This window comes from Rhinatrema bivittatum, chromosome 15, assembly GCF_901001135.1.
Source record: "Rhinatrema bivittatum chromosome 15, aRhiBiv1.1, whole genome shotgun sequence".
Lineage (NCBI taxonomy): Eukaryota > Metazoa > Chordata > Amphibia > Gymnophiona > Rhinatrematidae > Rhinatrema > Rhinatrema bivittatum.
In genome coordinates this window covers 15,015,123-15,041,257 of record NC_042629.1, presented here as the reverse complement: position 1 = coordinate 15,041,257, position 26,135 = coordinate 15,015,123, and the positions used below count along the sequence as shown (strand labels likewise).

Below are 26,135 nucleotides of genomic sequence, written 5' to 3'. Positions count from 1 at the left end.
ACAGATTCCTTGAGTTTAACGTGCTATCTGCCTTTCTGAAAATTACAATCTTGTGATTTATTGCAATTTTACAGCATTTATTGCATTTTACAGAACAGAAATGTGTGTTCTTTTAACAGATCCTGCCCTTTATATCTATCAGCTTAAATGGACTTTATTAGTTTGTTGCATCCCTTTAACATCTCCACTCATGTGCTTAAGCAGAAATGCTGTCCTATGAAGAGCTTAGCTGTGCTCCATTGCCGTTAAACAATCCTAAATACACTGTAAAGACATGAGTTTTACTCATCAGTTCCATAGAAAAGGAAATGACAACATATATTAATAGCGTAGGACAAGATGGAGCTCTAATCCTCCTCTGTAAGTGCTGGGGTACAAGGTGAAGCTTGTTACATTTATCGTGCTGATACACATTCACAAATGTAAACAAACACACACACACACACGTATGCACACATGTACACTGCACACCTGGCAGCCCAAAATTACAGGTGACCTCTACTAGATTACATTTCTTTTTAAAATAAAACCCAACATCTAATTAGAAAGGATTCTCTTGTTACTGAATAATTTGCCCAAGCCAGTGTGACTGCTGTGTTCTTTCACTTGAATGCACAGACATAAAGGTGAACAAATAGAAAAAATGTGAGACCTTTTTATTGCACTAACTCAACACATTTCTTGATGAGTTTTCGGGAGATAATACTCTGACCTGAGGAAGAAAAGTATTAGCTCCTGAAAGCTAGTCCAGAAATGTTTGTTTATTGCACTTGCATTCTGATGCAAGGATTTATTAAGTTACTCCAATTTGTTAACCTTTATTTTCAGAATTTTTCAAGAGAAATATTATTCACTTTCTTTCAGGAGGCTTTATCTTTCTGCCAGTTAATTATTTTGCAAACCTTCTTCTTCTTGCAGCTTTCTGTTCTGGACTCAGCAGTCTTCGGTCTCCCCGACTCTGGTGTCCTATGACCTGATAGAGAAAAGAATTAAAATCCTGGTCGAGGTTCAACCTCACCATCATGTCCTGATTCTGCAGACAAGAGACTGCAACTGCTCTTCAGCTTATCTCAGGCTGGAGGGACCCCTAACAGTGGATGCCACGGATTTGAGACATGGGACATTGTACCTAATTACTCAGGATCAAGAACTCTGGGCTTCTGATCTTAATGGCTGTCAGTGCTGGAGACTTGGGAATTTCACAGGACATGGAGGTAAGTGTTGAACGTTCATTTCCAATCCATCAATTATTGTTTCTGCCTTCCCTTCGCAATATAATGAAATTTAATTTCCTTAAATTTTATTGTGTGTCAAGGTTTCTGAAGTGAGAGAGGAAAGCCTCCAGGCCTGTTCACTCTCTGACCTCTCTCTGATATACCAATTTTATTTGTTTAGTGGCTTCTTCTTCATCATGTGGATACCTTATCCAAAGGAAAAAGGAATGTAACATTAGCTATCAGTACATTTTATTTCCAGTATGCAATGACCTTTGGTTGAAGCCTTGATGATGATATTGTTCTGATTCAACCATCTTTTTGTGTGCTGACACATATCCAGTATGCATGATGTGCTTTTCTAGATCACTCTAAAATTATAGTACAGACTGTAGGCAAGAGTATGCGGTCTGCATTTCTGCTCTTGATGGGCCCATGCACTGCAAGCTGTAATGATGCCACACAGTTATTCTTGTTACATGCCCATGGATTCCCTTTCTTGACGTATTAGTTCAAGTCATGTTTTTCTTCTCTTTGCTTTATGTGATGACACCATGACTCTCTGAATCCCTGGGCTGAGAGCTGCATCTCCCCTTCTGGTCCTATTCAGGGCCATGGAGTAATAGCATTATACTGCAGTTAACACCATAGAAACATGAGGGTAAACAAAGACCCTACAGCCTGGCTAGTCTGTCCTTCCTCACAACTCTTCAAAGAAACAGTAATTTCATAACACCCATTTTACTCTTCAAAGACAAAATATTCATCAGGCACCAAACCTGAATGAGTAGGGATTTTCTTCCGGAGAAAAGTTCTATGAGTCAGACACACAAGAAACATCTCTGTCAGACACGGACAGAAGCTATAACATGATAACATAAGAACTGCTTGATTAATAAGTCCTGATTAGAAAATATTGAGCTGGGTTTTACCATTTTTTTAGGAAATGCACAGAATGGCCAGCCTCAACACAAGATTATTATTTTCTAAAAGAAGCATGTAAACCCTCTATAGACTGAAACTGTGACAGTTTTTTTCCCAGGTTATAAAATCACTTCTTTGAGCGTGGACTCACGGGCATTGTATTGGATAAACCAAACAAAGACCCGGACAGTGTTATTTAGAGCTGATAAACTATCAGGACGAATTGTAACACAGATTCAGCTGTCTGGGGACATCAGCAGTGCAACGGTGTACAGTGGAGACTCACAGCCTTACCCAGGTATCTGTGCTCCTTCTCGAAAGGAACAGTTCATAGCCAGGCACTCCTGGTTATTAATGTATGCATCAGTGCTAGCAAATAGGTGCATGATCCTCAGAAAGATTGTTCAGGCACTCCCCTCCTCCAACAAAGACACATGGTGAATGATGTGTCAAGGTAAAATGTTAATTATTGATTAGGAATATCAGAGCTCAGTTGTTACAGCACTTCAAAACAATATAAATCAAGAAACTTCTGTGGCCATTTATATTTTTAAAAAATGATTTTATTGCCAGCATTCAAAACTGCCTTCTAGTAGGTCAGCCCCGTGGCTCGGGTAGTTAGTGCTGTGTATTGTCATGAGTAAGGTCCTCAGCTTAATCCCTGGATCAGGTCTGCCAGGGTTGGAGATACTGCGGATGAAGCATTTACAGTCTCCCGATCAGAGGAAATCATGGTCATTGTTTCAGGGTTACACCCAATGGCTTCAATCCAGAAAGAGCCCCTGCCCCTGGATCATCACTGCAGTGAGTCAACTAAACATACATTGGAGGGGAGGAGACAGTGCTGGGGAGGATCTGGCTGTTGTGGTACCTGTGGGCACCAATGACATAGGAAAATATGGAAGAGAGGTTTTAGAAGCCAAATTTAGACTCTTAGTTAGAAAACTGAAATCCAGAACCTCCAGGGTAGCATTCTCTGAAATGCTCCCTGTTTCACGCGCAGGTCACCAGAGGCAGGCAGATCTCTGGAGTCTCAATGTGTGGATGAGACGAAAGTGCAAGGAAGAGGAATTCAGTTTTGTAAGGAACTGGGGAACCTTTTGGGGAAGGGGGAGACTTTTCCAAAAGGTCAGGATCCATCTTAACCAGGGTGGAACCAGGCTGCTGGTGCTAACTTTTAAAAAGGAGATAGAACAGTTTTTAAACTAGAACAAGGGGGAAAGCAGGCAGTCACTCAGAGGTGCATGGTTCGGAGAGTTACGGCATCCCAACAGAGAGGTTCCAATAAAAGCTTATATGTAAAAAATCACCTGAGCTAAAGATTTCCACATTATCCCTATCAGCTGAAAAGCAGTTGTTAATACAAACAAAAAATGCACTTTGAAATGTCTGTATGCCAGTGCCAGAAGTCTAAGAAGTAAGATGAGAGGGTTAATGTATAGCAGTAAATGATGAGATAGACATAATTGGCATCTCAGAGACCTGGTGGAAGGAGGATAACCAATGGGACAGTGCTATATCAAGGTACAAATAATATCACAATGATAGGGAGGATCAACTTGTTGGGGGTGGCACGTTATGTCCAGGAGGGTATAAAGTCTAACAGGATAAAGATCATACAAGAGACTAAATGCTCAGTAGAATCTATATGGGAAGAAATCCCATGTGTGTTGGGTAAGAGCATAGTGATAGGAGTATACTACCATCCACCTGGACAAAATGGTCAGACAGATGATGAAATGCTAAGAGAAATCAGGGAAGCAAACCAATTTGGCAGTGCAATAATAATGGGAGATTTCAATCACCCCAATATTGACTGGGTAAATGTAACATCAGGACTTGCTAGAGACATAAAGTTCCTGGCTGGAATAAATGACTGCTTCATGGTGCAATTGGTTCAGGAACCATTGAGAGAGGGAGCTATTTTAGATTTAATTCTTAGTGGAACGCAGGATTTGGTAAGAGAGGTAACGGTGGTGGGGCCACTTGGTAAAAGTGATCATAACATGATCAATTTGAACTAATAGCTGGAAGGGGGACAATATGTAAATCTACAGCTCTAACATTAAACTTTCAAAAGGGAAACTTTGATAAAATGAGGAAAATAGAAAAAACTGAAAGGTGCAGCTACAAATATTAAGGGGCGGATTTTAAAAGGCGCGCGAATAGCCTACTTTTGTTTGCGCTCCAGGCGCAAACAAAAGTATGCTGGATTTTAGTAGATACGCGCGGAGCCGCGCGTATCCACTAAAATCCTGGATCGGCGCGCGCAAGGCTATGAATTTTGTATAGCCGGCGCGCGCCGAGCCGCGCAGCCTACCCCGTTCCCTCCGAGGCCGCTCCGAAATCGGAGCGGCCTCGGAGGGAACTTTCCTTTGCCCTCCCCTCACCTTCCCCTCCCTTCCCCTACCTAACCCACCCGCCCGGCCCTGTCTAAACCCCCCCCTTACCTTTGTCGGGGGATTTACGCCTCCCGGAGGGAGGCGTAAATCCCCGCGCGCCAGCGGGCCTCCTGCGCGCCGGGCCGCGACCTGGGGGCGGGTACGGAGGGTGCGGCCACGCCCCCGGGCCGTAGCCACGCCCCCGTACCCGCCCCCAAAACGCTGCCGACACGCCCCCGAAACGCCGCGACGACCGGGCCCGCCCCCCGACATGCCCCCGACACGCCCCCCTCCGAGAACCCCGGGACTTACGCGAGTCCCGGGGCTCTGCGCGCGCCGGGAGGCCTATGTAAAATAGGCTTCCCGGCGCGCAGGGCCCTGCTCGCGTAAATCCGCCTGGTTTTGGGCGGATTTACGCGAGCAGGGCTCTGAAAATCCGCCCCTAAGTGTACAACAGGCATGGACTGTTTAAAAATACAATCTTAGAAGTGCAGTCCATATGTATTCCACACATTAAGAAAGGTGGAAGGTAGGGTAAATGATTACCGTCATGGTTAAAAGGTGAGGCTTTTTAGCCAAAAAAAAGTCCTTCAAAAATTTGAAGAAGGATCCATCTGAAGAAAATAGGAAAAAACAGAAGCATTGTCAAGTTAAGAGTAAAAATTTGATAAGGCAGGCTAAGAGAGAATTTGAAATAAAGTTGACATAGAGGCAAAAACATATTATAAAAACTTTTTTCAATATATCCAAAGCAAGAAACCTGTGAGGGAGTCGGTTGGACCATTATATATCCGAGGGGTTAAAGGGGCTCTTAGGGAAGGTAAGGCCATTGTAGAAAGACTAAATGAATTCTTTGCTTCTGTGTTTACTAATGAGGATATTTGGGGGAAACTGGTTCCGGAAATGATTTTCAAGGGTGATGAGTTAGATGAACTGAACCAAATCACTGTGAACCTGGAAGATATAGTAGGCCAGATTGACAAACTAAAGAGTAGCAAATCGCCTGAACCAGATGGTATGCATCCAAGGGTTCTGAAGGAACTAAAAAATGAAATTTCTGATCTATTAGTTAAAATTTTTAACCTATCAATAAAATCATTCATTGTACCTGGAGGGTGGCCAATGTAACCCCAATATTTAAAAAAGGCTGCAGGGGTGATCCAGGAAACAATAGACCAGTGAGCCTGACTTCAGTACCAGGAAAAATAGTGGAAACTATTCTAAAGATCAAAGAGCATATAGAAAGACATTGTTTAATGGAACACAGTCAGGAAAGTCTTGCCTCACAAATCTGCTTCATTTTTTTGAAGAGGTTAATAAACATGTGGATAAAGGTGAACCGGTAGATGTAGTGTATTTGGATTTTCAGAAGGCATTTGACAAATTCCCTCATGAGAGGCTTCTAAGAAAACTAAAAAGTCATGGGATAGGAGGTGATGTCCTTTCATGGATTACAAACTGGTTAAAAGACAGGAAACAGAGAGTAGGATTAAATGGTCAATTTTCTTAGTGGGAAAAGGTAAACAGTCGAGTGCCTCAGGGATCTGTACCTGGACCGGTACTTTTCAATATATTTATAAATGATCTGGAAAGGAATACGATGAGTGAGGTAATCAAATTTGCAGATGATACAAAAGTATTCGGAGTAGTTAAATCACAAGCAGATTATGATAAATTACAGGAGGATCTTGCAAAACTGGAAGACTGGGCATCCAAATGGCAGATGAAATTTAATGTGGACAAGTGCAAGGGAAACATAACCCATGCTGTAGTTCCAAATTAGGAGCTAGGAATGTGCAGCAGGGATTCGTTTCCCAGTAAAGCTAAAAAAAGCCCCATCCCAACCCTTTAAACTTAATTAACTACAACCCCCACCCTCCTGACCCCCCCCCCCAAGACTTGCCAAAAGTCCCTGGGGGTCCAGCAGGAGTCCTGGAGCATTCTCCTGCACTCGGGCCGTCGGTTGCTGGTATTCAAAATGGCACCGATAGCCTTTGCCCTTACTATGTCACAGGGGCTTCTGGTGCCATTGGTCAGCCCCTGTCACATGGTAGGATCAATGGCTGGCCAGCGCCATCTTGTGTTCCTACCATGTGACAGGGGCCGAACAATGGCACCAGTAGCCCCTATGACATAGTAAGGGCAAAGGCTATCGGCGCCATTTTGAATACTGGCAGTCGACGGCCCGAGTGCAAGAGATCGCTCCAGGACCCCCGCTGGACCACCAGGGACTTTTGGCAAGTCTTGGGGGAGTCAGGAGGGTGGGGGGTTTATTCGTTAATGATACTTTGCATTTGTGGGGGTTCGCCATTCGTTTTGGAACCCCACGAATGCAACGAATAGGGTCCTATACATTGCGGATTGCGCATTCATTCAAAATGAATGCACATCCCTATTAGGAGCTACCACCCAGGAAAAATATCTAGGCACCATAGTGGATAATACATTGAAGTTGTCGGCTCAGTGTGCTGCGTCAGTCAATAAAGCAAATAGAATGTTAGGAGTTATTAAGAAGGGAATGATTAATACAATGGAAAATGTCATAAATGTCATAAATGTCATAAATGATTAATACAATGGAAAATGTCATAAATTTGCTCCATGTTGAGACTCCACCCTCAATATTGTGTACAATTCTGGTCACTGCATCTCAAAAAAGATTTAATTGCACTGGAGAAGGTATAGAGAAGGGTGACCAAAATGATAAGGGGGATGGATCAGCTCCCCTATTAGAAAAGGCTAAAGAGGTTAGGGCTGTTCAGCTTGGAGAAGAGATGGTTGAGGGGGGATATAATAGAGGTCTTTAGAATCATGAGAAGTCTAGAATGGGTACAGTTGAATCATTTATTTTCTCTTTCAGATAATAGAAGGACTAAGACTAGCGAAAATTCTTTTTCACTCAACGCACAATTAAACTCTGGAATTTGTTGCCAGAGGATGTGGTTAGTGCAATTAGTGTAGCTGGGTTTAATAAAGGTTTGGAGAAGTTCTTGGAGAAGTCAATTAACTGCTATTAATCAAGTTGACTTAGGGAGTAGCCACTGCTATTACTGGCATCAGTAGCGTGGGATCTACTTAGTGTTTAGGTAATTGCCAGGTACTTGTAGCCTGGATTGGTCACTATTGGAAAGAGGATGCTGGGCTTGATGGACCCTTGGTCTGACCCAATATAGCAAGCTCTTTAATTCTTATATACTTTCCTATGAAGCTGTACTTTACTCCCAAAGGATGTGTCCTGGTTTTGGGGGTGGGGGGATGGGGATAATAGATGGGATCCAGGAGTTTATATCTGTGTAAGTATGTATTGTTTTCTTTTCTTGAATATTTTCTTGACAGTGGATAAGAACTCCCCCGCTGCTGAGACTTTCTGTGGTTGATAAAATTAATTTAAAATATTTAAAAATAAAATAGGGGAAAAAAGCCCCAGGTAGTTGCTGATGAAAGCTTATGATGCCAGATCCCAGGTCTGGTTCCCATTTGAGCTGGAAGTACACAGGAACAGTAGGAAATTTCCAGAAAAAAAAAAAAAGCAAAAAAAAACCTACCTTCTATTATTTCTAAGAGAAATTTTGGTGAACCCATAGGAAATAGATAAGATAATAATAATATTTTTAAAAAGCTATTCCTATGATGTATATTAAACCCGGAAATGGAAATGTATCTCCTTTTGTCATTTAGCCCCTAAATGTTTGATGCCAAGACCATACACCCAGCAAGTGGAAGTGATGAGTAAGACAGAGTCAACCTTGCTCTTGCATATTCCCCCACTGGAGTTCCCAAGAGAATGCGCTAGAATAAGCAGACCTAGTCTAACCTACACCGTGCACTATGGAGAACTGCAGGATAGGGCATCCAATGTCACGTGCTCCTCCGGACTCCAGTGCTTCAGACAGGTAAATGCTGGCAATACACAAGAGTCTTGCATTTAATATTGGGTAAAGTTTTTCTGAAACATAAAATGTTAGCAAGCTCTTATGGTTTAAAGTCAAGACTGACTAAATATACTGGGGCTACATTTTCAAAAGCTTAGTCGTGGCCTAAATGATTCAAAGTTACCAATGGAAGCTGGCCTGATGTGCATAAAATGGGTTTTCTGCACCCTAAATAGATGTGCATAACTTCTTACAGGCATAAGCTTTGCATGCACAAAAAACAGGGGTGTTGTGGGGATTAGGAAATGTTTTTGGGGAGAGAGGGCAGGGAGTTTGTGGTGTTTGCATTTAAGATACATTTTCTAAACAATAGGTGAATTTTCAAAGGAGTTTCGTGTGTAAATGTAACATACTATCATAGCAATTTTCTAAAGCCATTTACTCACGTTACATCCTCTGGACAATTAAATGGCATAGACTGTAGCAATTTTAAAAAGTCCACATACAGAGGTAAAGTGCATTTATACTTGTAAAACCCCCTTTTTTTTTTTTTTTGCAATTAGAACTTTATTGATTTTGAACAAGGTTGCAATACAGTGTATGGACATAATGGTGCACATATCATTCCATAAAGTAATCAACAAATCCATCGCCTTCCCCTGTACCCCGCCCCCCCCCCCCCCCCCGAGTTCTCTCAACACAGAAAAATGCAAGCAGAGATACCAACATAAAGATACAAATATACTTTCCCCCAGCAAAGCAAGATTATATTGTATTTCAAGGGCTTAAAGACATAAAATTCCAAAACTGAAAGACTCAGTACCACTTCTCAGTCATACGAGTTATTAGAGAAACTCAGCAGAAGAGAACTCTCATCCACAATAGAATGTATAAACAACAGAACCCAGTACTCCTAATAAGACCTATTAAACTACCACAAGTCAATAGTAATGAATCCCACTAAACATTGTACTTTGTGCATCATACCTGGTAAAACGACCAAATTTTATGAAAAGTCAATACTCTATTGTAAAACCCATTTTTAAGTGTGTAAATGCTTTTGAAAATCAGACCCTTTGCATGTAAAGGGCAGGATGTTTATGTATGTAATTTTGTGCCAGGTTATGATAGAGCTGTTGTATGTGCATAACAATCCATCATTTAAAGTCTACTTGGGCATTTATCTTGTGTTAAAAAATGGAAGGGGCATCTTTGAAATGTGGTGGACTCTACTGAAAATGTAGGCCATATTGTATCTTCCTAGTAGCATTAACATCACAGGTCTTTGTTAGCAGAGGCATGTTCTGTTCTAGAGGAATCCTTTGTACACTCTAGGAGTCTGATTATAAACTGAGATGTTTACTGGTGGTCATATTTAAAGTTGGTCTACTTTCTGAAGTTATTTTACTACTAATTTTTAAAGCTATGGATGGAGGTGAAAGAATTGGCTTGATTATAGAGCTAGAAGGGATAGGTAGAGTGAGGGGGGGGGGGGGAGGTTTAGAAAAATCATAGGAGCAGAATCCCAGCAGTTGGGTTTCACAATAGTTTGGGGAAATGGTCAACAATTGTACCGTGAAAAACATGGATAAAATATTTTCAGTTGGGAAAAGTAGTTTGTATTATACCATACCCCTTCATCTTTCTCACCCATCTCTTCATATGCATACATGGGATATTAAGCAGCTAAAGATTTTCTCTAGAATTAACCAAGTTAGATATTACATAGTATGCTTTTATTGTTAAGAAGTGCCCGCCTGTGACCTATGGATTTGCATTTTGCTGCAAGAACTGATAAACCATAAAATGCATACAAATGATCTGTTAAATACTTAAAATTCCAAAGGTCACAGTGAAAGTGACCCATTTCTCTACAGTGACTTGCCGAATACCATACACATGCTATTCTTTGCAATATTTAATAGCATACCTAGAGGTTGTTATTTATTTAAAAGGAGCCTTTTTTCAGTTAAACAGTGACCTGCCCTTCATACTTTTTATATCTCAGGAAACCCAGGAGAATGAAGTGGAGCTGAAAGGCCTTCGTTCTTATACAAGATATCTTGTACAGGTTTCAGTAAGCAGTTTCTATAAAGATTGGTCAAATAAACTTGGATCTCCTACAGTGAACTGGACATATTTTGGAGGTAAAATGCCTAGTAGCTCCAATGTTATCTCAGGTTTTTTTTCTTTAGCTGGGGAAAAGGCTTGAACTGTTGGTTTTATGATGATCAAAATTTTGGATTCTGCTGATGTTCTTGAAAGGTAGGGGTTTTTTTTTTTTTATTTTTTAAAGGAATTAGTTTTGTCACCTCTGGTGCAGAACAAGGTATACTTCATTGTATTTACAGTCAAAGAGAAGATATTCGGAACCATAGGGCCAGATTTTCAAAAGCATTTACTCGAGCAAAACTGGTTTTTGCTCGAGTAAATGCACTTTACTCGAGTAAGTGGGTTTTTGAAAATTGCTACAATATATGCCATTGAAATGTCCATAGGATTTACTCACATAAATGCACTTTACGTGAGTAAATAGCGTTTGAAAATTGCTACAATAGTAGTTACATTTATGCGCATAACTCCTTTTGAAAATGACCCCCATAGAGTACAATATAATAAATGTTCACCTGAACAAAGTTAACAGAAATCCAGCAAAGCAGTTGATTAGAAAGGATGCCTTTGTATGGGTAATGCATGTTTAAAGATGCAAGCTTTGAGGACTACTATTTGACATTGCCCTGAAGAATAGGGATGTGCATTTGTTAGTTTTTGGACGTCCATAATTTTATTTGTTTTGCGCGTAAGCGCGTATATAATGAATGGACGAATGGATGCACAAAATAAATGGTAGGTGCATCCATCTAAAGTGCATCGTTTAGGTACATACCATTCGTTGTGCATACATTCATTCATTTGTTAGATATGTGATAGGTGTCCAAATGAATGAAATGAATGGATGCATGAACGAATGCACATCCCTACTGAAGAATGGACCTTATTAACCCCGAAAGCTTTAAATGTTCATTAGCTTTCTAAGGACATCATCCTTACCAACGACTTTGTTGGTTTACTTTTAATTAATCAATACATAAAATTACTGGTGAATAAATAGATCTTAGGTTAGCAATGACAGATTATCACACAAAGCAAAATAATGATATTATGAATAATAAATATTCATAGAGCACAAATGAACAGAGGGCTGCAGAAGATGCATTACATGGTTACAAAGGCTTTTCCCCTTGGAATGTATAATCTAAGTCTGATTATGAGGGGAGAGAAGAAAGGTTGAAAGCCCAAAACTTGAATTACGAATAATGAATAGAGGAACTGAGTCAATTTTTTCAGCTCTGAACTCTGAGCACTGACCTTCAGCCTCATCTCAAAGGGTTTTGTGTTTTGTTCTTTAGTGCCATCGGCACCTCTGCTGGTTACAGCGGATGTATTATCCGACTCCGGCATTATTGTATCCTGGGCAGACCCCCTGGAGCCCAATGGCCCTGTGGAAGATCTTCGATACCAGGTGGAGATGAACGGAAATTACTATTGGCCAGGGGTGCCAGTAAGGGTGCAATCTGAGAAAGAACGCAGGAGCTTTAATCTGGGGGATCTTCAGAGTGAGAAAGAATACGCATTAAGGGTAAGACCTGCTGTTCATCTAATATTAACCACTGCTGGATAACAAGATAACAGATTATGGCATCATTTTCAAACAGAAACATCACAAATAATCTACCATTTTGCCAAGTTGTGCTCTTATCTCTCTATGCATTTTCTTTTGTTAAGTCCACAGTTTTACAAAGTTAGATTAGAGAAACAAAAAATTGCAGAAAAAGACCTTATGGTCTATCTAGTCTGCTCATCCACCCAACTAATTTAGTTTACAATTCCCATCACTCCCTTACGGATTCCCTGTATTTATTCCATGCTTTCTTGAATTCAGATACAGTTTTTATCTCCACCACCTCCATGGGGAGGCTGTTCCATGCATCTGCTACTCTCTCTGTAAAGAAATATTTTCTAAGATTACTCCTGAGTCTATCCCTTTTCACCCTAATCCATTGACCTCTCATTCTAGATCCTCCTTTCCATGGAAACCTTATTTAAATGTGTCTATCATATCTCCCCTATAGCTCCTTTCTTCTAGGGCAGTGGTTCTCAACCCTGTCCTGGGGACCCCCCCAGCCAGTTGGGTTTTCAGGATATCCACAATGAATATGAATGAGAGAAAATTTGCGTACACTGCCTCCATAACATGCAAATTTTCTCTCATGCATATTCATTGTGGATATCCTGAAAACCCGACTGGCTGGGGGGGTCCCCAGGACAGGGTTGAGAACCACTGTTCTAGGGTATACATGTATAATCTTTGTCACCATATGCTTTAGAATGAAGGTCACTGACCAGTTTAGTAGCTGCTGTCTGGACTCCAACCAGTTTATATCCTTTTGAAGGTGCAGTCTCCAGAACTGTATACAGTATTCCAAATGAGTTGTCTTCAGGGATCAATACAATGGCAATATCAACTTATTTTCCTGTTGACCATTCCTTTTCCTATGCAGCCAAGCATCTTTCTGGCTTTCGCTATTGCTTTATCCACCTGTTTGGCCACCTTAAAATCATCAGATACAATCATTCCCAAATCCCACTCTTCTTTCATGCTTAGAAGAATTTTACCCCCAAAACTGTACCTCTCTCTTGGATTTTTGCACCCTAAAGGCATAACTCTGCATATTTTTAGCATTAAATTTTAGCTACCATATCCTACTCCATTCCTCGAGCTTCGCTAGATCCCGCCATGTGTTTAACATATTTTTCTGGCTGTCCATCCATTGCAGTTTTGGTATCTGCAAAAGATAAACCCTTTCCTGACAATCCTTTTACATTGTCGTTCATAAAAATGTTGAAAAGTACCAGTCTAAGGATCAAAACCTAAGAGACACCAGTTTCTGACCCAGGGTCACTCTAGGGTCCATATGAAGGTTGCTCAATTTATTTATGTCACCTATGCGGAACTGTTAATCCAAGTACACTACATCTATTGCTCTTCCCTGATCTAATCTCATGAGCAGAGAGATGTGAACAATTCTCATTTAGATTTAAACCACACAGATTTCACTGGTCCAGCACCAGGGGCCAGATTTCTGGGACAGACAGACAGACAGACTGACAGACTGAAATTAATAGTGCAAAAGAATGCAAAGAGAATAAACTAGGTTTCTTAACAAGTTAGTTGTACTAACAAAAAATTATATTATATAATATTGTAACAAATATTCTTAACTAGATAGTGTTTTCCATTGGAAAGAAAACTAGGTTTGTATAGTTGTGTTAGTATTTTGCAGCTGGTACAAACACCAAAAATGTAAAACTGAATATTAAGAAACCGCTTCTAATCTGCACCATAGAAAAACTCATGATCGGGAACTTTTCCACTTGAATGACTGCAGTTCAGCTGAATAACAACCATCACAGGATCTGTTCAGTAAAAGATATAGCAGAAAGCCAAATACCCAAGGCAAGTCTTGCCTCACAAATCTGCTCCATTATTTTGAAGGGGTTAATAAACATGTGGATAAAGGTGAACAGGTAGAAGTAGTGTATTTGGATTTTCAGAAGGCATTTGACAAAGTTCCTCATGAGAGGCTTCTAAGAAAACTAAAAAGTGATGGGATAGGAGGTGATGTCCTGTTGTGAATTACAAATTGGTTAAAAGACAGGAAACAGAGAGTAGGATTAAATGGTCAATTTTCTCAGTGGAAAAGGGTAAACAGTGGAGTGCCTCAGGGATCTGTACTTGGACTGATGCTTTTCAATATATTTATAAATGATCTGGAAAGGAATACGACGAGTGAGATAATCAAATTTGCAGATGACACAAAATTGTTCAGAGTAGTTAAATCACAAGCAGATTGTGATACATTACAGGAGGGCCTTGTGAGGCTGGAAGATTGGGCATCCAAATGGCAGAAGAAATTTAATGTGGATATGCAAAGTGATGCATATAGGGCAAAATAACCCATGCTGTATGTTACAGCGGCTGGCCCCAGTGCCCCGCGGCTGACCACACTTACCTGTCGGGCGGGTCCAAGCCTCCACCACCGCTTTGCTGTCCCAAGGCTTTCACCTTCGGCGCAGCAAAGGGCCTACCCCACCGCTGCCGTGTGGCCAGCTGCATCGGTCACTAGGCACGCGCGGCTCCTCCCCCTTCTTAAAGGAGCTGCGCCAGAAAACCTTCCTGCCGGACCCGGATGCACAGGGCCCCGCTGGCCCTATCATTGTCTCAGCAACAGGTCTCTCTCTTTTAGGGCTGCTAAGTTGCTCCATGTCTTCCAGCCTCCGTGCCTTCTTGTTCCTGGACCAAGTGTCTCCGTTCCTGCCCTGCTTCTCCATCCCTTTGGCTTGCTCTTTTGGTACCTGACCCGGCTCGTCCTTGGATTCCAATTTTGCCTGCTGCCTGCCCTGACCATCTGCCTGTTCTCCATTTCTGCTGACCGCTGCCTGCCTCAACCTCTGGCCTGTCCTTGGATTCCGCTTTTGCCTGATGCCTGCCCCATCTGCCTGTTCTCTGTTTCTGCTGATTGCTGCCTGCCTCCTCTGGCCTGTCCTTGGATTCCAGTCTCGCCATCAGCCCTGACTCCTGGCCCGTCTGACCTGCCTACATCTCACACCTTCAGACCAGCTTGCAGGAGACCCGCTTCTGCCAGCCCCGGCACCCAAGGAAATGAGGGCTAGTAAAGGTGAAGGTCCAGTTGGGTCTCCACCATCTACATCTGCCTATTGACATCGAGGGCCTATAGGGTGCCCCTATAGGCAGCACCAACCTCACCTCAGCCAAGGGTCCACATCTCGACGCAACACTGTAGATAAATGATGTTAGGTTCCATATTAGGAGTTACCACCCAGGAAAGAGATCTAAGCGTCATAGTGGATATAATACTTTGAAATCATCAGCTCAGTGTGCTGTGGCAGGCAAAAAAGCAAACAGAATGTTAGGAATTATTAGGAAGGGAATGGTGAATAAAACGGAGGATGTCATAATGCCTCTATATCGCTTCATAGTGAGACCTCACCTTGAGTACTGTGTACAATTCTGGTCACTGCATCTCAAAAAAGATATAGTTACAGAGAAGGGTGACCAAAATTATAAAGGGGATAGAACAGCTCCCCTATGAGGAAAGGCTAAAGAGGTTAGGGCTATTCAGCTTGCAGAAGAGTCGATTGAGAGGGGATATGATAGAGGTCTAGAAAATCATGAGAGGTCTAGAATGAGTAGATGTGAATCGGTTATTTACTCTTTCAGATAATAGAAGGACTAGGGGGCACTCCATGAAGTTAGCATGGGGCACATTTAAAACTAATTGTAGAAAATTATTTTTCACTCAATGCACAATTAAGCTCTTAGATTTGTTGCCAGAGAATGTGGTTAGTGCAATTAGTGTAGCTGGGTTTAAAAAAGGTTTGGATAGGTTCTTGGAGGAGAGGTCCACTGACTGCTATTGATCGGGTTGACTTGAGAAATAGCCACTGCTATTGCTGGTAGCAGTAGCATGGGATCTCCTTAGTGTATGAATACTTGCCAGGTACTTGTAACCTGGATTGGCCACTGTTGGAAACAGGATGCTGGGCTTGATGGACCCTTAGTCTGATCCAGTATGACAATTTCTTATGTTCTTATGATCTTAAATTTGCTGTAACAATGATTTTTGCAACATTTTGCTAGATTGTTTTGTTTTTTTAGTTACATTGTTCCTTAATGCCAATATCATATTTCCTATACTACATTATCTGCTAAAACACTAATATTCTCTTTTAGGGATGTGAATCGTTTTAGGACGATTAAAATTATCGTCCGATAATTTTAATATCGTCTTAAACCGTTATGGAACACAATACAATAGAGATTCTAACGATTTATCGTTATAAATCGTTAGAATCGTGAGCCGGCACACTAAAACCCCCTAAAACCCCCCCCCGCCCCTTTAAATTAAATCCCCCACCCTCCCGAACCCCCCCCCCCCAATGACTTAAATAACCTGCGGGTCCAGCGGCGGTCCGGAACGGCAGCGGTCTGGAACGGGCTCCTGCTCCTGAATCTTGTTGTCTTCAGCCGGCGCCATTTTCCAAAATGGCGCCGAAAAATGGCGGCGGCCATAGACGAACATGATTGGACGGCAGGAGGTCCTTCCGGACCCCCGCTGGACTTTTGGCAAGTCTCGTGGGGGTCAGGAGGCCCCCCACAAGCTGGCCAAAAGTTCCTGGAGGTCCAGCGGGGGTCAGGGAGCGATTTCCCGCCGCGAATCGTTTTCGTACGGAAAATGGCGCCGGCAGGAGATCGACTGCAGGAGGTTGTTCAGCGAGGCGCCGGAACCCTCGCTGAACGACCTCCTGCAGTCGATCTCCTGCCGGCGCCATTTTCCATACGGAAAATGGCGCTGGCCATACGCGTATGGCTGGCCCCATTTTCCGTATGAAAACGATTCGCGGCGGGAAATCGCTCCCTGACCCCCGCTGGACCTCCAGGAACTTTTGGCCAGCTTGTGGGGGGCCTCCTGACCCCCACGAGACTTGCCAAAAGTCCAGCGGGGGTCCGGAAGGACCTCCTGCCATCCAATCGTGTTCGTCTATGGCCGCCGCCATTTTTCGGCGCCATTTTGGAAAATGGCGCCGGCTGAAGACAACAAGATTCAGGAGCAGGAGCCCGTTCCGGACCACTGCCATTCCGGACCGCCGCTGGACCCGCAGGTTATTTAAGTCATTTGGGGGGGGGTCGGGAGGGTGGGGGATTTAATTTAAAGGGTCGGGGGTGGGTTTTAGGGGGTTTTAATGTGCCGGTTTTGCGATTTTTCGATTTTTCGATTTTTCACGATTTTTCACGATATTTTACCCCCCCAAACGGCAACAATACGATTCCCTCCCCCTCCCAGCCGAAATCGATCGTTAAGACGATCGAGGACACGATTCACATCCCTATTCTCTTTTGCTAACACATGCGCATTGACTTTTTTTCTGGACTAATATTTTGCTGTTTTTCTGTATGTGGTCACCTGTGTTCTGCATTGACCAAATTGACCAGCTAGTTGCCACCTCAGATTGCTCAAACAAGCACTTAATTATTTCTGATTGGGAGCCTCTGACAGTAGTGTATTTGCATAGAGGATAAAGTTCAGCTTAAATTTAATGTGTTTTCACTGTTATATCTCTCTGTTAGAGAGCAGAGGTCAATGGTGAGCTATGAAAGGTCGCTATGAAGTGCTGGGGCACAGCATGTCTCCATTCAAACCAGATGTATTCCACACATTAAGAAAGGTGGAAGGAAGGCAAAACAATTTCCCTCATGGTTGAAAGGTGAGGTGAAAGAGGCTATTTTAGCCAAAAGATCTTCATTCAAAAATTGGAAGAAGGATCCAAGAAAATAGGATAAAGCATAAGTGCTGGCAAGTTAAAATTAAGACATTGATAAGACAGGCTATGAGAGAATTTGAAAAGAAGTTGGCTGTAGATGCAAAAGCTCACAGTAAAAACATTTAAAAACATATCCGAAGCAGAAAGCCTGCAAGGGAGTCAGTTGGACAGTTAGATGATCGAGGGGTTAAAGGGGCACTTAACCCCTCGATAAGGGGCACTTAACCCCTCGATAAGGCCATCAAGGAAAGATTAAACAATTTCTTTGCTTTGGTGTTTACTGAAGAGGATGTTGGGGAGATACCCGTTCCAGAGAAGATTTTCATGGGTTATTTTCATGGGTGATTTGGTTCAGATGGACTGAACCAAATCACGGTGATCCTAGAAGATGTGGTAGGCCTGATTGACAAACTGAAGAGTAGTAAATCCCCTGGACTGGATGGTATACACCCCAGGATTCTGAAGGAACTAAAAAATGAAATTTCAGATCTATTAGTTAAAATTTGTAACCTATCATTAAAATCATCCATTGTACCTAACGACTGGAGGGTGGCTAATGTAACTCCAATATTTAAAAAGGGCTCCAGGGGCAATTCAGGAAACTATAGACAGACCAGTTAGCCAGACTTCGGTGCCAGGAAAAATAGTGGAAAGTGTTCTAAAGATCAAAATCACAGAAAGATACTGTTAAATTGTGAACCGGAGTGATATGTATTGTATACAGGAACTCCCGGTATATAAAAAACCATAAATAAATAAATAAATAGATAAAGACATGGTTTAATGGAACAATATCAGCATGGCTTTACCCAAGGCAAGTCTTGCCTCACAAATCTGCTTCACTTTTTTGAAGGAGTTAATAAACATGTGGATAAAGGTGAACCGGTAGATGTAGTGTACTTGGATTTTCAGAAGGCATTTGACAAAGTTCCTCATGAGAAGCTAGGAAAAGTAAAAAGTCATGGGATAGGTGGCGATGTCCTTTCCTGGATTACAAACTGGCTAAAAGACAGGAAACAGAGAGTAGGATTAAATGGATAATTTTCTCAGTGGAAAAGGGTAAACAGTGGAGTGCCTCAAGGATCTGTACTAGGACCCGTGCTTTTCAATATATTTATAAAAGACCTGGAAAGAAATACGACGAGTGAGGTAATCAAATTTGCAGATGATACAAAATTATTCAGAGTAGTTAAATCACAAGAGGATTGTGATAAATTGCAGGAAGACCTTGTGAGACTGGAAAATTGGGAATCCAAATGGCAGATGAAATTTAATGTGGACAAGTGCAAGGTGATGCATAGAGGGAAAAATAACCCATGCTGTAGTTACACGATGTTATGTTTCTTATCTGCTCGCATGTTTTCTAATATTTTTTGTTTTACTTTGCCAAGAATACATGGAATTTGTTTAGGATGAAAAAAAAACTTTTATTGCACAAGCATAAGAATGATCCAAAATTAATTGTAGAAGAGGAGCTTCTTTACACGTAACTTCAAGGCAGAAGGAAGGATGTCTAGAAACCTTGAGAGGGTGCTGTAGAGAAGAAAGTCACAGTGTACTGAGGATGTGCAGAGGTGATTGGATAAGAATCCGATAGCAGATGTTTATTCCTTGGTGGTGGGGCATGGGGAATGAAAATATTGTCAAAAGGGAGACAACTCCTGGGATTCCCATGGGTGTGTTGATGAGCTTGGAGTGCCCATCACTATGATGGCTAAAGCTGCCTGCAGTTGGTGCCACCACAGACAGATATATTATGCTCAGTATTAATCGGCATGCATTATCATTAGTGCCATTATGCAAATGGTGACATTCCTAATTTACAAGATTTTTAGAGGTCAGTGTAATAACACTAGTGGGAGCCACAGCATAATTCTTTATTTGTTTTGCTGGCCCAGGAGGGAAAGGAAAGTTCAGCAGAGCACTTTGTATTCATTTCTTCATCTGTCTTTGAGTTTTTTTCAGTGCATACAGCTCTGTGGTCACATTTTCCAGGGCTTTGTTATTAGAACAATACTTCCTCTGGTGAAGTGATAAATTATTAAGATTCATAGTTTTGAAATTCTGACTTCTTAGATGGAATTGTTTTGTTACGTCATGAGAAATCAAAAGTAGAATTATATGTCAGTATCTATGTTGAGCTAATTTTCAAAAGCATTTCCGCACGTAAGCGGGCTTTTGAAAATTGCTAGATATATGCTACTTTTACGCATGTAACTTCTGTGAAAATTCAATAGCAATGGATAGGGATTGGGAATCTTATCCTGTTTAGTTGAAGTCTGCTGTAAAAACCCAATTTAAACTTGGCAACCTAAAGAAAAATTGGAGTCAGAACAAACACATCAGGCCTGAATTGAGAGTCGGCTTCCCCATCCCTACCTGTTATATCAAGCCTGCGGAATAAAAGAGCTCCTTATGTATAACAACAGTAGCAATGTGTGCTCCTGGCCGCCTGTTCCATTCCAGCTGCACAGAAATAAAGGTTAACAGAAACAATGAAAGAATGTGATTCAGGTGATGCTGGATTATTGGATTAACAACATCGGCCGGATTTTCAAAGGCCTTTGTGCATAAAGCCCGGGCCTTACCCGCCTTGCACATGCTGTGCAAATCTTCAAAGAGGCCCGGCCACGCATGTAAAGCCCGGTATGCGTACGTGCTGGGCCTCTTCAAAGGGGCGGGGTGGGGGCGGGATCTGGGTGGGGCGGGGCCAGGACACCAGCATTGTACGCTGTTCCGGGGAAGTGTGCGCCAGCAGCCAGTCGGAGCACGTAAATTGCTTCTGCTCCCAAGGAGCAGTAAGTAAAAAAAATGAGGGGTAGCTAGGTAGGGGTTAGGGGTCGGGGTGGAGAGGGGAAAGGGAAGGAAGGTTAGGTAGGGGGGGTTGGAAAGTTCCCTCCCAGTCCGATCCTTAATTGAAGCGGACTGGGAGGGAACTGGGGGAGGCCCGATTGTGTCGCCACGCATACAAACGTCGGCCTCCCTGGAGCGCCGCCTGCACGTGCACGTGCGATTATAAGATCCGGCGTGCACGTGCGCGCAGCCACCCAATTTTATAACATGCATGCGCCGGTGCACACACGTTATAAAATTGGCGCGTCCATGTGTGTGCGCTGGGAAGTGCGTGCATGTTTTTAAATCTACCCCTCTATTTCTTGACTTGCTTTCTCGAGATAATAATCTGATCTTACGGTCAGAATTCAAACACAGCAGCCAAACGGCCAATCCAGGAGTGAACAACAAAGGGTGCTATATATCCGGATGTCCTTTTTTTAATATAAACATTTTAAACAAGCTGCGAGAAGTTAAGAAACTAGTAATAAAGGGCAGGATATGCTGAATAATTTTTCCCGTTTCATGACTATGAGAAAATGCAGAGGACACAGGCTTCCCAGCACTCTACGATCACTCATGTCAATGGTACTGCGGCCCAGCGAGAGATGGCCGTCCTGTCTTACCTCCATCACTGTTTTCTTTCTATTCACATCAGCGGGCATAAAGTGTCTCAACTGGAAAGTTGCTTCCTCGTTTTATTTTTCAGGTGCTCAGTTTTCCACCAGTTGGCGGAAGCTTCAGTGAAAGTGCAAAGGTTTCAGCAACTACTTTCTCAAGGCCAACACCTCCGGTTATTCTCTCTGTGAGCAACGAGACTGCCAGCATCTGGTGGACGCCTCCTGAAGACGGCAGTGTGAAAAGATATTGGTTTGAATTATCTCAGGTAGGCGCTCTGTTGTAATTACTGCACAGTTCATTTTACAAGCTGTGATATGGCAGGTCTATTACACAGTGCTGCATGCATATTATAGAATAGATCAGTGAACAAGAGTCAAAAAAATAATGATGGCAAGTCAGAGATGTGACCCACACCAACCACCACTGGCTTCCCCAGGCAATTACTAGCTAATAACTATAAGTACTAGAGGTTCTTAATTTTAACTGCAGCTGTAAGGATGATACAGTAGGCACCATCCCTGATCAGATTAGCTACTTGGTTAGACAGGCCACAGATGTTTATGGTTCTCAACAATGGAGAAGAGGATGGAGATCTTTACCAAAAACACACAGATCGCTTGTACTTTTATCGGCATGGAGACTCACAATAAATCAGAAAACAGCCGAGCAGGCCATGTAAATACCAAATAATCATATGGAGCAGTACAGACCAAAGCCATTCAAACATTCTGGGGGTAGTGTTTGAAAAGATTTCCATGCAGAAATTCCAATTTCTGTGCATAAATCACCACTTGAAAATCAATTCAGGGTGTGTGCCTATAAAGGTATAGGCAAAACACTATTTTGTATGTACTTTATGTTTAAATATCTTTATTGATTTTCACAACATAGTACAATCAAAAGTAAGACTGATGAAACACAGAAATGCTAAAGAGAAATTTAAAAAACACAAGCAATAATCCCCCAAGTTATCCCCTCCACCCCAATCCACTAGAACAGCAAAGTATGGGCAGAGCATAATTCTACATCCAATACAGAGAGCAAGCTGGTGGAGTCTGCACAGCCGCCCTCCAAGAAAAAGGATATGCCCAAACTCCTCCCCCATGGGGGAGGTCATAGAGAATGTAATAATGGAGATGAAGAAAGTTAGTGTGCAGAGAGCATAGAAAGATCATTGAGATAGAGCTACACGCTCTATGGGGCAAAGACTGAATATAGGCGTCCCAAATAAGCAAAAATGATCGGGACTTACGGGATGTATCTATCCGCTCTACCAATTTCTCATTGAGACTTTTATGTGCATAGGCAGGGGGCAGGGGGAGAAGGAGTTAAGGGTGAGGAAAGGATGTACGTGCATAGTTTTCATTGGAAAATACTTACGTGTGTACTTTTATCTGGGGTGCCACTCTCAAAGAACATCATTGCATGGTAACTTCACAGGACGACTTACACATTCACACAGCACATTGTGCTTGTACTAGCCCTTTGTACTTCTTGTTCTGACATTTATTTAGCTGCTGGAGTTCCTCCAATAACTCAGTGAGCTGTTCTGCTGCCTGGGATGGCAACCATAAGAGAGCTACTGAAATAGTCAATCACTCAATCAATGCCACTGATTGAGTAGACCAAGTCTATTCCATACACCTGACATTTCTTTGAAGTGTTAAAAGTACAAAGTGAGGTGTCTCCTTTCTGCAATAGTTGTTAGCAATTTTTTTTTTAATTCTCAATCAGGACCAAAGTGGACTGATGAAAGAGGTCAACTGTTCCACTTGGGAAAACATTAGCTGTCTTATTGAAGGGCTGCAGCCGTCAAGAACTTATACTTTAAGAACAAGCATAATTTACAGGACAAATGCTTCAAGCAGGTCTTCAAAGTTGGCATTTAAGACGGCAGGTATTGTACTACTATGACACTGCTGGAATATACTTTTCTGTGTTGTGGTTGCCTTTCAAAGAAAGCTGGGTTCATAGACTACTATGTAATAAGGTATTTCAGCAGCAAAGATGGTGAGCTCTAAAACTCAACTGGCATCAATTGTCATCATTAGTGATAATCCCTGAAATACTTCAGGTTGTCCCCTGCAAATTCCCTGAGCCCTAGGAGCTGTTATATTTAGAGCAGGGCCTCACAATACACTAAAATACATGTTCTAATTGGTCCATAGTGACAAAAATGCCATTACACAGACACAGCATAAACCAATCAAACACGATCAAGTGTGATGTCATAAGTAACAGATGAGGGGGTGGGAGAGCAGCTTCAAAAACCAGGCAGGTCTGCAGGTTTTCAGGTGAAAGGTCCTTGCATACTGTTCATCTCATTTGAATAATGAGGCAGTAAATTTGCACAAAAAATAGTTAACCAAGAACTCTGACTGTTATGCAGAACCTGAGCACTGGAATTATAGTTTAATCACTAGAAGAAGGTTTCAACCTCATTAAATCCAGATTTCTGTGGTGACTGTGAGAGCCATTAAGTTGTTCACATGATGACCATTAGTGGTTAATCAGTTTAAAAAGGCAATAAAGAGAAGAGAGAGAGAGCATGGAAAAGGACAGATAGGAAATTGTGGCCATGAGCCACAGAGTGTGAGATGTAGAGTACTTGCAAACTCTGGAGATGAAGGACCATGAAGATGGGGCCAATGTTGTTTTGGGGAAAGGAAGCAGATAATGCAAAGAACACCCCATGTTTAATGTTTCCCTTCCCTGCTTTTTTTGTTTTTACCAGCGGGAGTTCCAGGAAAACCTGGTGAACCCTTTCTTCAGGGAGATGTCATCAGCTGGTCTGCAGCAGAAGACCATGGTTTGGCCATAGCATTCTACACTTTGCAGTCCAGGTGCTCATTTGCAGGATATTATGCAAATTATTGGAAAGCACTAATGCTTAGCTCTCTGCATGTCTTAGGATTGACCTCCTTTTACATAGATGCGCTGACTGCATCATTTCACTACAGAAGCAATAGAGCATTTATATCTCTGCACACTGTAGTCACGAGGGACTTCTGATTTAATTTCTAGGTTGGTTCAATAGGAAGTGCTACAGTCACTCTATCACATTACCTGTTTGCTTTTCTCCTTTGTGACAGTATGGTATTCTGTGAGAAAATGTCCAAGAAGGAGATCTGGAACAGGCTGTAAAATGAATGCAGCATATTTGATAATGTGTCTACTTCTTTCTTTACCTGCTGAATGGCATTAAAAAGCAGGAAGATGCTTTCTTTGAAATTGTATCACACCCTGTTATAGGTGCATGCAGTAGTTTTCCCAATCCACTCTTAATATTTTTTTTAAGAAACCTGCAAAAAGATACACATGGCCCACCCCTTTCTGCGTTCAGAGCTAGGGAGGCACCTTGCATAGCAGTGGGTTTATGGAAGGGACGGCATAGTACTTAGGTGGAGCATATTCCTACACCCTACTTTTGACACGTATTTTGGTCTTTTTCTGTGAATTTGATGAGTAAGTTCAGATAAAGAGTAAAAAGAGTGTCTATAAAGGAAGCATATCAGGGATTGATCATCATCCCCCTGCTTCTGCTGATCACCTACACTTACATGATTATATTTGACTTCTGATTCATCATGGGTGCATTCATTGGGGATATAATTGTACTTTGAAAAACAGTAGTAGTAGTAGTAGTAGTAGTAGTAGTAATCTGGGGTTTTGGCACAGCAATAATGAGACCATGTTGTGCCATGCATAGGGCCACAAATATTGAAAACACCAGGTCTAGAAAAGAAAGACATGTTTGTGTGTTACAATTTGGTAATCGAATTCATGGCTTTCTCCACTAGATGGGGCTCAGTAGTCAGTCTTGTCCATTTTCAAGCACTGCAAGAGATCTTTAACAAACCCAGTTTCAAGGATTTCCTGATTCTTCTTAATGCTGCTCCAGTGTGTGTCCATGGCCAGTCACATAGGCCTTTTGTCAAATGGCAAAAACAGTGCTGTTTTCAGTAAAGGATCTTTTTTTATCTTGAATTCATTGGATGGGTTTTTGGGGAGGGAGGGGAGAGAGATGCCGAGTTGTCCAGCATGTGTGGTAGGATGGCTCATCTGTGCTCTCCAGCTAACAGAGAAAAAGGATAAAGCATGACCTGTCAAGCTTACACAGATGACGGCTGTGTTTAAAAAAGGATTGGATAAGTTCTTGGAGGAGAAGTCCATTACCTGCTATTAAGTTCACTTAGAGAATAGCCACTGCCATTAGCAATGGTTACATGGAATAGACTTAGTTTTTGGGTACTTGCCAGGTTCTTATGGCCTGGATTGGCCACTGTTGGAAACAGGATGCTGGGCTTGATGGACCCTTGGTCTGACCCAGTATGGCATGTTCTTATGTTCTTATGTTCTGTGCAGAGGAGAGTGGTAAGGACAGGGAAGGATGAGGCCCAAGGCTTGAATAGTGTAGACAAGAATAACTGAACAGACTGGGTGGGTCCAGTCATTTTACTGTGTTGCTGCTATGAGATCAATATTCAGTGAGGTGGCAAGTGGAAACGTTACCTGGATACCTTTACTCAGATATTAAGTGGAACCCACCTGTATAAGTCAGAGAATTATCTGCCCTTTAGAAAGTGTGTCAAAGCTTTAGTATTTCAGCATTCATCTGTGTAAGTGGGTTTGCTCTACAGTTCTATTCTTGGTTCTAGTAAAACTCCTGGATGTTTTCTTAGAGGTTATTTAAACCACTAAGTCTATAAGTAATGGGTGTGGTCTGATTTTTTTTAATCTATGAAAAGTCATTTTAGGGGCCACTATGATGGAACAGTATTTAAATCTTCCTCTCCTTTAATTTTGATAGAAAAGAAAAAAAATGGTGGACCCGCTATTCAGCAGTGAATATCCGGGCATGGTTGACAGCACCATTTTTTATCTGG

At 42.1% G+C, this 26,135-nt stretch overlaps 1 protein-coding gene across 6 annotated transcripts in view; it reads left to right on the top strand.

Moving 5' to 3' along the window:
- ROS1 (ROS proto-oncogene 1, receptor tyrosine kinase) overlaps window positions 1-26,135 on the top strand; it is a 162,584-nt gene that overhangs the window by 46,291 nt on the left and 90,158 nt on the right. For 5 of the 6 annotated variants that reach the window (XM_029578715.1, XM_029578713.1, XM_029578712.1 and 2 more), the window contains exons 22-29: window positions 919-1,214; window positions 2,257-2,436; window positions 8,198-8,412; window positions 10,400-10,538; window positions 11,802-12,031; window positions 21,338-21,514; window positions 22,984-23,146; window positions 23,984-24,092. In XM_029578715.1, the coding sequence (XP_029434575.1) occupies window positions 919-1,214; window positions 2,257-2,436; window positions 8,198-8,412; window positions 10,400-10,538; window positions 11,802-12,031; window positions 21,338-21,514; window positions 22,984-23,146; window positions 23,984-24,092 (1,509 nt within the window). The remainder of the gene's footprint in view (window positions 1-918; window positions 1,215-2,256; window positions 2,437-8,197; window positions 8,413-10,399; window positions 10,539-11,801; window positions 12,032-21,337; window positions 21,515-22,983; window positions 23,147-23,983; window positions 24,093-26,135) is intronic. The other variant, XM_029578714.1, reaches the window with a different exon arrangement.